Below are 13,272 nucleotides of genomic sequence, written 5' to 3' on the forward strand. Positions count from 1 at the left end.
GCTTTTAGCCACAGCTGCATACACCGGAGGATTTAAATTAGCTCAGGTGTTTTCCAGCTGTAGATCGCGATGAAATTCAAGGGCACGTTCGTGCCAGTTTTGACCCTTTGAACGGCACTTCTCGCGCGGAAACTTGTGCATTGTTAGAGGGTGGCAGAGACAGAAGGGACACGAGTGGATAGAGCAACTCTGCTATAGAAGGGTTGCACACGTGTGTGTACGTCAGAGCCGACAGTTAAGTGGCGGGTACGCTCGTGTAACGCTACTAATGTACATTTAATGTCTTAAGTTTTGAATGCGGTCGGGCTCCGGGCAAGATAACATCTTAAATATGTTTTTGCATTTACGCGACGAACGGGCGAGGAGAAGAAAAAGAAAACACACCGGCACCCGGGCGAGAAAAGAAAGTTTTTAACGCGACGACCAAGTCGACGGAACAGCCGCCAGGTAAAGGTACTTTTTTCCAAAGGATCCCCACGTTTTCCACCTTTACTCCCGCCGTTTCTCTTTCCTTCGCACAAAGGCTACATCAAGAATCTACGATCTCGCTGTCGACCAGGGGAATACCAGAAGTTTTTCCATTCGCTGGAACGACGTGGAAAAGAAAGGACACGTAGGCTTACTCTTTCTTCCTGCCGTTCTCTTTTTTTTTTTCTTTTGTATTTGGAAACGATATACAGGATATTTAGCGAGATGAAGGAAAACGAAGGGAAACAGTGTTATTCAACGATACGTAAGGGTAATAGATGGCTTACGGTACAAACATCCCCTTCCTTGTAATCGAGCTTCGTCCTACGGGAAAGTAATCGAGGGGAGGAAGATTGCTCATTCCGAGCTTCGTAAAATACACTATGTTCCATAAACCTGCAGGTTCTCGTTGAGAAATAAAATGAAACAGCCTGGAAAGATACAAATTGCGGACGGAGATCTTACCTTTCTATAAATAAATGGATTCTACGAGAAACGAAGGAAATAAAGAAACAAGGTAAGAAATATTGTATGCACCGCGACGTACGCAATTGCAACAGAGAGAAACAATTATTCCAACGATAATAACTCGGTAAGATAGATTTTGAACGAGTGAAAATGGGACGCTGTAAATGAAAAAGCTCGTTTCCACAATTTCCCGACCTTAAGCAAACCAGAACAGATCGAGCGTGTGCGGGAACGCGTTGATACGATAGGCATCGATGTCTAGCGATTCGAAAGAGCTACAAAAGATAGCGAATCCATTGAGACTGTGCGATCGAAAGAGGAAGTCCATGATTCCCGTTCTACGGTGCCTCGCAGGTGAGCCGATACGAGGCGCGTATTGGAAAGGCAAACAGCGTGTATCCACGAAATCAGGAATGCTTTATTCTGCCACATTCGCTCCTGTTCGCGAATCTGTGGTCTTATATTCCTTTTCCTATTTATATGCGCCGAGATTTTCTGTTTGAACTGCCAGCCCGACGAAATAACTTTACTCGCGCACGCGTTTTCCCATCAAGATGAAATCAACTAGAAAAAATCAACTAGAAATCCCAAGTGTTACACTCACTTATTAATGAAACTTTGCCAGCTTGTAGAGCTCGTCGAGCTGAACACGCCTATACCCCGTTTTGTGGGCAGACGGCTAATTGTTTAAAAAGAGACAAATTATCATTTAAAAAAAAAAAAAAAAAAAATTGGGACCCGAGGATTTGAACCGAGTACTTTTAGATTGCGAGTCATGTGTTTAACCACGGAGCGGATCCATGACTCGCAATCTGAAGGTCCTCGGTTCAAATCCTTGGTTCCCAAAATTTTTTTTTTTTTTTATGATAATTTTTATGTAATAGTTATTCAAAAAGAGACAAATTATCATTAAAAAAGTAAAGAAATGTTGGGAACCAAAGATTTGAACCGCGGATCTCTAGATTGCGAGTTGTATGTGTGAGTTTGTCATACTTCAGAATGTAAGGAGTAATTAACTGTAATTGTTAATATCTTTTAAACAATTAGTCGTCTGCCCCCAAAAGGGGGTATAGGCGTATAGCTGGCAATGTTTCATTAATAAGTAAGTGTAACACTTGGGTAGTACCCCGTGAAAGATAATTTATTCTGATTAACGAAGCAATTAGCGATCGTCGTTGATGATAGACCTAGAAACGATCTAGTAGACTGAGGTTCGTTCATATGCATAGAAGGGTATGTTTATTGGCTGACACGTAAAATCGTGAACCTCCGATGCCATCGATATAGTCCTCTCCCCTTTCCTAACTCGTCGACGGATCTTGCATACGCGTTATATTAATATGTATTTAAATTAGTATCTCAAAGCGGATCGAAATTACAACGCGGGCTGCCTCTATAATTTGGTGCGCGATGAATCATGGAAGTAGCATCTAATCTCTGATAGAAGGAAAAGCTTGGAAAAGATCGAGGAAAATCGAATAGCTACTGTTTTCGTATTTCTTTCTCACGATTTTCACTCGAAACGGAACAACGGTGGAAACGGCGAATGTTTCTCGAGGAAGTTCAAAGAGGTAGAGAAGACGAGTTGAAGAGAAACCTAACAATCGTCGATCAAATCGTTACGACAACGCCGCAGTAATTTTCTTTCACCAGACCGGTGAAAGACTTTCGAATAAGGGAGGAGCATTTACCGTGGAGAAACGTCAAGGTGCATTTTAACGAGCCAGCTAGAAGAGTAACCATCTGGATCGAAGCTTTCCTCTCGAACGGGACGCAAATTAAGTCGCGAAAAGACCTAGAAATGACTAACGAAAGTTTAATTTCAAACGAACCAGTCGCGTTCGATTCCTTTTTCTAATCGACAACAAATTACTCTGTTACGATTATTTTCGTTGTAATACGCGAAAACGATCAAAATATACGCGTGAAAGTTTTTACAGTGAACATCTGGCAAGTTTCGAATGTTTTCCGCGTTGTTTAAAACAAACTGGTATAAATTGTCCGTAGACGAGAGCCGGTTTTTATCGGAAAATAATATTTTTCGCTTCCTTTTTTTTTTGTTTGCCGTGCAACAAAGTCCGACTGCGAAAAAATTACAAACATCCGTGTAAACCGAAGTGAACGATACCGAATGAAATTTCCGATAAAATTTCAATACACGGCTATGAAAAACTTGCAACCTGAAAATATGTATTTTCAAAAGAGGAAAGTAAATAAATGACGCATGGATCAATTGAAAACAACGTGAATTTACCTTGCTTCTCAAGGTACATAGTAGAAGGGTGAAAAATATTTCACGACCGTGTATTGTAAGTCAAAAGAGATTTCTAGTACACCGATAAGCGTCGATAGTAATGAAAGGGTTAAGATAGTCGCGTGTTCGTTAATCGTTGCAAGGTGGCTACTGCTGCGTCAAATCGTTTAAAACTTGGGAAACGGCTACTAAAGCACTTCAGAATTTACCCCGTTCCTCTCTAATGTATATTGTTCACCCACGCAAGCGTGAGAGAGACTCGACTACTTTCTTATTTAGCGATAATTACGAAGCCCATCGTTCGGTTTGCCGTCCCCGTGATCTTAAGACTTCCTGCATCGGCTTTTATCCATTGAACGAGCCTGCGCCGATATCACCGCGAGATATTGCACGTTGAATGGAAAATTGATTAACACCACCACTGACTCGCGATTGTGTTTCATCAGCGTTTACTGATGGTCCTTATTTCTACCCCAAGCTACTTACAACACTCATTTTCTATAGCCTCTATTTTTATTCCAAATCTTTTTTGGAATTTAGAAACACAATGCTGAATAGAATAACGCTCTAAAAATTTTCTAGGTTACGCAATTTTGTGTCACTTAAAATGAAATATTAAATAATAAGATAAAATGAGATATTAAATAGCCAGTTTTAGTTTGCTTACTTATTTTGTACTCTATATTCGAGTTGGGTGAAGATAATGGGAAAGCACCCTTCGCGTCGTGTTTCTTCGCATCTAATCAATTTTTTCATAACTGATACTTGGCCGGAACGATCTTACATACAGCCCGAGCGAAATTTACCCGAGGAAAGCATCGATGAAATTTCCCGGGGAAGAGTAAGATGCAATGAAAGTCTCGTTTTTCAACCGGCATTTAAGCTACTTTACAATTTAACGAGCGAATAGCTGAATAGTTGAACTGAAGGGAACGATAAGACGAATTTGCGTTCTTTCGAAGTGGAATAGATAATACGCGGGTGCGGGAAAATTATTGCCGTTCGAGGAGAGAAACACGAGGACCGTGTGCAAGTAATTAGTACCAAACGCGAATGTCTGCTGCTATAATAGATAATAACGTGGCGCGTGTGCCAGAAATTGCGTTTAAGAACCAAAATGTACACTCCCGAGAAATAAAACATCTCGACGTCTTAATTCACCGTTAATTATTATCTCAGATATTCCAGGAGAACGCGACGAAACTAATAAGCGTTCTCTCTGATCTGAATAGTCCGCAAATTTTTCGCGCGTTTCCCTCAACGTTTCAGCAAACGAATACCAGGGAAGTTTGCGTCGCGAATCTAATCGAAATATAATACTAATTTACTTGATATAAACCAGCGCTATTTTCTCCCCGTCGGTAATTATTTATCCTGCAATTCCTTTTCGGGTTCCCTTCGTAATTACGCGAATTCCATTAGCGACCATCGTTATAGATAAAACACATATTAGATAAAATATCTTCCTTCTCGGAATCACAGTTCTTCTTTCTTAATTTATATTATCGCGTGTCACAGGAGACACGGTTATCTCAACTGGCAGTCAACATGCTAATGATTCATAAAAGACTTACCCTGGCACATGATGGTGATGATGTGAAGTATACTGATGGTCAGATAACGTCTTCTCCTCTGATTGTCCGCCATTTTGTTACCGTTCCAGGCCTTGTATCTCGAAGCTTATCTGTAACAGAGTGAGAGGAGAAAAAAAAATAGAGTTAACAACGATAATAAATCATGGGATAATAAGCTGTTGTTTGCCCCTCTGTTTTGTCCAACGAAATGGTAAAGCACGTTAAGGGGTTGTACGAGACACGTGAACAAAGCGGCAAGGTTGATCGATAAAGCCAGCTTGAAAAGGATTGCTGGCAATTAATAAATAAGCCAGCTCTGTCATTAGGGGCGCGATATCAGATGTACACGACAGGAATATGTAAATATACGTCCTACTCCAGGATGCGGATCCGAATGCATATTGACGTGCATCGTATCGTTGATTCGTCGATACGTTGGGAAATCCACAAGGCCGTGAAATCATTAACGCATCGCCAAGTCAGTGTAATAGGGGGATGCTATAATTAACGAACACCCAATGTTAATCAGGTTTATTGGGCTGTAATGTATGTACGAGCACTCGAAACATATAGAAGGCAGTGCCGTTCAGTTGAATATATAGAGGAATCTATAGAAATCAACTCCTGAGCTGTGTCGATGAATAAGGTGAATAAAAATATGGGGCTTCGAGGAAGTGAGAATTTACAGATAGTGAATGAACGAGTCAATCTGTAGATTGAAACGAAGAGTTTTTGAAAACAAGTTAAGAGGATTTATTGTTCGATTCGATTCATAATTATGCGAAAACCCTCGCAGTTTCTCGGATTAATGCCGTCAGAAACAGACAGGGTGGATGGTTGTTTCGCGTTTTCAAATTGACAGGATCTCGTGTCAAACGTTTTATTTCGTCGCGGGCAGAACAGGGGTGAACGGGCGAGAAACAAGGCAGGTCGGCGCACGAGATGGCTAATCTACAAACAAATTGAAATTTAAATTCGACTAATTAACAAAAATATAATACGAACGAGTTCCTAAATTAAATTTCCCTGGAACAGTGTGTTATTTTTTTTTTTTTTTTTTCATTTTTCCTCGCTGACGCGAAGCACAAGTTTCGCTGATGCGAACCGCTCTCGTGACCCGAGAGGCCGATATTTCGAGCTAATGATTAAAGTAACACGAACGTCGGCTGAATTTATTTTATCGTTCTCTCCGAGCTCTCGCTTATTTCGCTAATTACTTATTATACGCGATTTCACGTCGTGCCGTCACACGTGCAAACCGAATAAAGAAAAATGAAACAAAGAAAGGAAAGAGAAGCGAACGCGTGCGGCGTTTAAAATCCCTTTCGCGCGGACGATTATTAATCGAGCTCGAAAAGAAACAAGGTTTACTTTCTCACGAATTAATCTATTAAAACATGAAAAATGTTTACCAAATATTTGACGTTGCACTTTTTTGTCTCCCACGCAAGTAGAACGCAACAATTTTCAGTGTACAAAGCTAACACCGTTCGTCGTTTAATCCGAACAAAAGTTTCGGCCGATCAACGTGGAGATTAAAGTTGATTTAAAAATTTCACGTTTCGAGGGGTAACATTGTCACAACGAGATTTTTTTTTTTTTTTTTTTCGATTGCAGAAGCAAACTGCACGAACGCGAAGTGGTAGGTAACCGTGGTACTTGATTCATTGCGTTATTACAAGTTTTACGAGTTAATTAACGGAGATTTTTAGAGTAATATCACACGGCCACTTCGGTAGAAGCGGCTCTTGTTATTACATCACGCTTTTACACATCCACGGCGTTGAAATTACCGGGGTAACTCCAGTTATCGCGGCTCGACCCATAATTAGTAAACTCGGTTAACGACACGACGCCCGTTCACTGACGCTATCGTTGCCCGCCCTTTTTTTTTCCCTTCTTCTTCATTTTTCCTCTTTTTATCGTAAACTCCTTTCCTACTAACCGTGACGGTCTAGTAAGTGCACAACGAGAAGTTACACATGGCCATCGGCATTATCCATTACCCTATCTCGTCACGGATTGCCAACTAATAAACGCCCGCCAACTTTCCTATCCCGGCCGACAAGTTTAAACAAGCTTCGTGCTAGCTTATCGTCTCACATTTTCTAACGGTTAAGTGTATAATATCCACCGTTTTTACAGTATTCCATTTTAAGATATTTTTAAAAACACATTTCACCCCTGTCCTAATTACCTTATCCGAAATGGCCACCTTACCGCAGTTTCCATCGTTCCTGATTGTTTTCACGACATCGGTTGCGCGAAAATCGGAAATAGTCACCGGTTGAATAAATATTCTGAATATTCATACGAAGGGAAATACGTCGAGGGAACGTTGGTGGTAATCGGAAAATTGTCGCGACACTTGCACGCGGGCTAACGATTATTATATCGTTTTTACGAGTCTGTTTACCGGTAATACGTGTAGCGCGGTGCCCGTTAACGGCGCCGATTGTTTAATCCAATTTTGAACAAATGGCCGTTAGCTTGGAAGCAAACGAGCGTCGATGCGTCGACTCGCATCGAGCTCAGCGGGTTGCCTCCGCTCTATACCGGCGCTGCCCATCCAGATTTACGATCCGATTTACAAATTGGCGGTTATTGTGCCCCGCTCGGAAATCAAACTGTCCTGTAAATCAAAACGTCTGCCAGCGTTCATTAAACGTCAGGCAAATCCCGGAAATCGGTCGTCGCAACTCGGCCGCCACCCGTCTCTTTCTCGATCCGCGTTTCCGTTTCCGCCGCCCCGTCTCGTGCAACCCCCGTCCAACCAACCCCGACCAGACGGACGGACGTACGGACGTAAACGTTCCCGAATTTGCCGCCCTGTTCCACGCCAAGTCGTAAACCATTCCCCTCGAACGCTTTGTTTTTCCCGCTCGTACGCGAAACAACGAAATAACTCGGCGCGGAAAGCGTCGTCGAAAATAATTGTTTAATCTGCGCGGCCGTGACGAATCCGTAGTCTAGTCTGTTCTCGACGTCGAGTCGCGTCGCTTCGTTTTATTTTTACACGATGCCTGCATTTAAAGGGATTGCTTCCGGCTGTTCTCTTTCTCTCTCACCCCTGTACAAAGAGTAACGGAGAGAGCAACGTGATTTGTTGAACAAGAGAGAGAACGGTGTCTCCTTTTTATGACGTGAAATTAATTCCCGAGTAATTCGCGATCGAACGGAGAAAAACTGTGTAACGCGATTTGCACGCATTGGTAAACGACTTTGTTTTTTAATCGATTACATCCGATCGTGAAAATCCAACGCAACGACGAGATTTAAACGCAATTTTTCTGCATTGGTTAACCACTTTCAGGATAATAGGTCACGTTCGATTTCGAAATGCAACGTGACGGCGCGATTAACGAGAATCGGCGTAAAATGAAACGACGCGGGCCGTGTAAAATATTCCCGCAATTGCGATCGTATGCTGGAAATCACGTTCGCACGCGTAAATCCAAAGCCTTTGCCAGCTGGGATCTTTCTTTTATTCTTCTCCTACTTTCTTTTTTTATCGGTGACGTTACTTTTACTATCTGCCCGCGTAGTGCCGCAAAACAGCGTCGATAGAAAAGCTTTCGAGACGATCCACTGTCATTGTAGAGCGATCGATCTTCGATATCGAGCCATGAAATTTAACTTATCAATCTTTTTCTTCGGCTTCGATCGCAGTCGCTGAATTTCAACAGTGAAACGATTAAAAGTCGCCGTTAATTCGAGACTGATTTATGAAACGAAATCGAAATGCAATAAAACCGTCGGGTGTGTATACGTTTACCAGTCGATGGAAGGTCCGGGAAAAAATCCCGTGGAACGATAGGAATTATGGGACTGAACCGCGGGAAGAAAAATGAAAACGATACATTTTCCGCCCCTATTTTTCCTTTCGAACGAGCCAGCGCGGTAATTCTTTTTTCACGACACGATCTTCATTAAAACTATGCGAGGATCTTCGTAATCAAATCGATTCGTCGATTTCCTGCTGACGAAACGATCGGTCGATTTCTTTTTTTTTTTTTACACCTTTAGGAACAAAGGGCGAAGGAATAGGGAAAGGGTGGTAAAGAGAAGCGACGATTATTGAAATCGTTTGACATTTCGTCGCTGAACTCTGTCCAGCAATTTTCCTATTTGGGTCAGGCAAGATGACACGGCCCGTGACTCTGACTCTACCCTTTCGTGTGCCTGCTATTACGGTACGTTCGTCGACCAAGAAGAAGAGAGCAAAAGGCGGTATCGAGTCGATTGAAAGTACGAAACGCGGGGAAATATGCTTTTTCTTTTGATCGCCGGTCAGAGATTGCTGGAAACGCGAGGCATAGATGGCCGAAGAGGCATAAATCCGTGGATGAAATTCCAGCTATGACGATTTTCATGTTCAACGTATCAGTCTCGTTAATTCGCATGAAAAGCTCTCCTAACGAGAAAGTTTTGAATAGTCGATATTCTCTACCTCCATCCCTTGTATTTACGTTTATCTTCCAACTCCTAAACGAGCGAACTCAAAAGCTAAATAGATTTGTAAGTCGATGGATCTATGTTAAATCCTTTCATTAAAATGCAGTTTCGAAGCTCTAAATTTTCCATCCATAAAAAATCAATAAATCCATTACCATTTCGAAATTAATATGCAACAATGTATATCTAGAGAAATCGAGTTAGCAGCGATTCGAGAAAATAATTGAAATTACGTGGATTTTGTAGAAGGGATCATAAATCTCTGGCTAGGTACGAATAACTCATTCTCGATAGTTGCGTTTGTTCCGTTGATGCGAGCCACGAAGTTGCGGCAAAACTCGGCGACAAATCGCGAAGCAAACACAGAGAAGCGATTGCGACAAAACGCTCGTAATTACATTCCGGAAGCGAGCAGCTCGAAAAGCGAGGTGGCGTGCGTTCACGGTATCGTTTTGTGTCTTGGATAATTGCCGACACGCGATCCTGCCACGTATACACGCTCGAAAATACAGACCATCGCGCCGTGTACCCGCTAATGCGCCGTTTCACGTGCGTGAGCCACATTCTGGCTTGCATTCCATAAAAATAAAATCCCCATTAGACGGACTTTCCTGCTCCACCTATACCTCAGACTGAAGGTAACAAGTTTCACTTTTTTTCCCTGAACTTTACGACGAAACGTAGAAGAAAAAGTACGAGGGCTGATAATAATTTCTTTTCAAAGTTCAAGACGGAGAAACATGGAGAAATTGTTCAATCACCCTTTAACAAACCAATTTTCTTATTTTTAACAGAAACATGGGATTCGAAGTTGTTAACCCTTTCACTGCAGAGATTTCAATGCAAAGTACAAGTTAGAAAATTGATTAGGCGCCTGTAGCAATGAGAAGGTTGAAGAACTAGAAAGAAAAGGGTTGAAAAAGAAAGAATGTCAGCTTCGATAACAGCCAAGACAATCGTCGAGCAGCTTATTTATCTAATATTAAAAGTTCTTAACTACCGACACAGCGGAAGCAACGAAACCACGTCATAAAGAAGGCAGAAAAGAAAGAGGAGTGATAAGAAAAGCAGAAGGGGGCGGTGAAAAAAGACGACGGCGCAGACGAGACTCTTTCGCGGACGTTTCTTTGGAATTCGGCGAGCAACCGAAGAATGGGCTTATTCAGATCAACGTCTCTTAACGAGGAAAGTTGTGCTTACCCGCAGCTTTCCGTATTCTTCAACAGTCTGATGGGGTAAATCGAAGAAAAGACGTTGGTAAATTATTTTTCTCCGGTATCAAGATAAGTTTCCTCGGTACCTCAGGGCCACGGTTATTGTTCCGCGATCTACTCGACCAATTTCCCGGCGGGAAAAAGAAAGAAGAAAAATCAGAGATCATCCGATCGATCTAGAAAATCGTGACTCTTTATCGTAGACTCGCGCGCACCTATCGAACCACTTTCTTCAACCCTTCGTTCCCGTAAAAGTTCTGAAATTCCTTTGGACCTCGTGCCGGGCGTCAAACGTTTCCCGATGATTGCACAGCGACGCTATCTCATTCACGGCACACGGGGCATTTCCCCCCTGGGACATAATCATTCTTTGTAACGGAAAAATGTGCATCGGCAAGCTCGAGCGTTCTTTAAACCGTTCGGCTTGCATGCTGTCGCAGAGAACGAGGGGAAATACCGCGCGGCTACACGCTTTTCCGATCGGCAACGTATATCTTTGTAACTGTAAGAGCACTTCGGCTCGAGCACACTCGAGAAACCGTTTGAAGTCATCGAATGAGAGAGAGAAAGCAAGCCAGATGGATAGGGGGTGAGTTAGGTGTAGCGAGAAGAGTTGCTGATGTTTGGCGTCGAACGGACTCAAAGAGAACACTCAGGGTTGAGAAGGGGATGGGTACAGGGGTGGGTACAGAGAGAGAGAGAGTGAGAGTTTGGAATGCAAGGAAACATGGACGAACCCCACGGATCCATTAAACGTCCGTACAAAAAAAAATAAAAGAATCAGGGATACAATCTTTGAATCTTCGAAAAATTTAATCGGTTCGCTAACGCGTCAACTACTGCAGTGGAAGCAGTCGGTATATGGTGCGGCACGCTTTAACATGAATTATTAATGATGCAGTCATTCAATCTAGCGGTCCAATTTACTGTTCTAACGTTATTGGGAAAATATGAACGATATCCAGAATCTTGTTTGGAAAATTTAATTGGTCGACTAATACGTTGACCGTCACAGTGAAAATAATCAGCGTATAATGCGACATACTTTGAAAGGAATTATTAACGATACAACCATTCGATCTTTTAATCTGCTTATCTAATTTAACGTCCCACGTTATGGAGAAAATATTAATTGCAATTTTCTTTCGTAATTAAATGAATTTTTCGTTCACCCTGGTGCTGAATGCGTTAAAAATAACACGTCTGACGTACATAGAGTGAGTTTCATAAATCAAAGGGTAAGTTTAAAGCTTGGCTTCAGGATGTAATACCGTTCCAATTGGAAATGTTGATTTATAGTGCTTATCAAGAAAGCCGTGTAATAAGTCTCTTAAAAAAAGCGCACCTACAAATCGTCCATAACTCTTTGCCCGCGACAAAGCTCCAAATCCTCGATACGTTAGCCCGTCCCTCCGCCCCCGCGGCGTGTATGTGTGTGTGTAGCTACGAAAAGCGAGATAATACGTACTTTTTCACGAGAGTCCGTGGATTTCCGGGGACATATCGTCGAGAATCCTCGAGGCACCTTTGATTCCACGGTAAGTCTTCGATAAGGGTTCAAATATTACCTGTACCAGGTCGACTGTCTATGAAACATTTATCTCACTGCACTGCCGGTTTTTGCTCGTCTAAAACGGGCGAAGATAATTCACTGCGGATCACGCGCGACCAGACGATCGATCGATACGATACTCGGGTTATTTTCGAATTAACGTTTAGCCCAGGATTTACTTTCGGATCCTTCGCGATTCTCGACCAAGCCACGGGATCTCGTTGCACCGAGATCGCGAAAGTATATATCCGCCGCGTCCTTTTTTTTATTTTTACTTCGTCCGGATTCGAAAGTGTAAACTTTCCGTAGAGGTTCTGTGTTTTATTTCATTTTTTTATATTTCTTTTTGCGAGAAAATCGATCAGGAACGTCGAGTACTGTACGCTTCCTCTGTTTTTCTTCTCCGCGAACCGATATTCGGTGCGCGAACGAAGCGTGAAAAATCGTTGCACGCCGTTTCGTTTTTAATTAATAATGTTACCGGTGTGCCTTTCGAGCGTCGATTTCGTCGGCTGGCTATGGTTGATTAATCGATAACGATAACGGTGCTGCGGCACAACGAGTGATCAGCGTAAACCGCGTGCAACGGACTTCGATAAATGTAGCCCCGGTTATTTATTGGTAAAATCATGCGTGCCGCACACGTAACACCACGATACCGTGTGTACGAACAACAGGATCGTTCGACGAACAGCCACGACCCCTCTGATCAGCCGATACACGGATCGATCCGGAAATTTTATAGTTCCGTTACGACCGGTCGCTGAGCAAACGATCGTTGATGATCCTCATAAATCTCGCGAACGATTTACAGACCAACGGATTTCGTTTCGAATAAAAATCCGCCTAGCAGAACAATCACGACTTACTTTCCCTAGAACCTATCCATCCGGATACTGGAAGTGATTCCTTTTTTCCTTGAAAAATCTACGACGAATTCGTTGACCGATCACGAACCATGTTATCGAGGAAAATTTTTTTTCGACCAAACGATAGTTTACACGCTCGTTCCCGGTTGATCGTCTACACGGTCCCGTTCCAATTACAAGAACGCCTCTTCGGCACGTTCGCCCTCACCCTTGCCAAGCCGATGGCTCGCTCCAACGTCAGGGAATAAAGTATTTTACTCTCGGAAGCTAGATCTTGCCGATGTCGAGCGATCGTAACACGAAATACTCTATAATAACCTTCCAGCACAATTTAATCACAGATTCATCGATCAAAAATGAAAGAATCTTCGCGCGTCTCTTAAGGAATACAAACGATTTTGCAAGTCGAACAAGATCC

The 13,272-nt window shown here is 42.5% G+C and overlaps 1 protein-coding gene across 6 annotated transcripts in view; it reads right to left on the reverse strand.

Annotated features, from left to right (window-relative positions):
* The window catches only part of LOC114875894 (lachesin-like), a 195,859-nt gene that overhangs the window by 157,780 nt on the left and 24,807 nt on the right, over positions 1-13,272 (reverse strand). For 5 of the 6 annotated variants that reach the window (XR_003789314.2, XR_003789308.2, XR_003789307.2 and 2 more), the window contains one exon: positions 4,765-4,874. Coding sequence is in view for 1 of the 6 variants with exons in the window: in XM_029186716.2 (XP_029042549.1) it covers positions 4,765-4,837 (73 nt within the window). In the remaining 5 variants the exon portion in view is untranslated. Of the gene's footprint in view, positions 1-4,764; positions 4,875-11,901; positions 12,062-13,272 lie in introns of all 6 variants that reach the window. The other variant, XR_006830050.1, reaches the window with a different exon arrangement.

This window comes from Osmia bicornis, chromosome 13, assembly GCF_907164935.1.
Source record: "Osmia bicornis bicornis chromosome 13, iOsmBic2.1, whole genome shotgun sequence".
Classification (NCBI taxonomy): domain Eukaryota; kingdom Metazoa; phylum Arthropoda; class Insecta; order Hymenoptera; family Megachilidae; genus Osmia; species Osmia bicornis.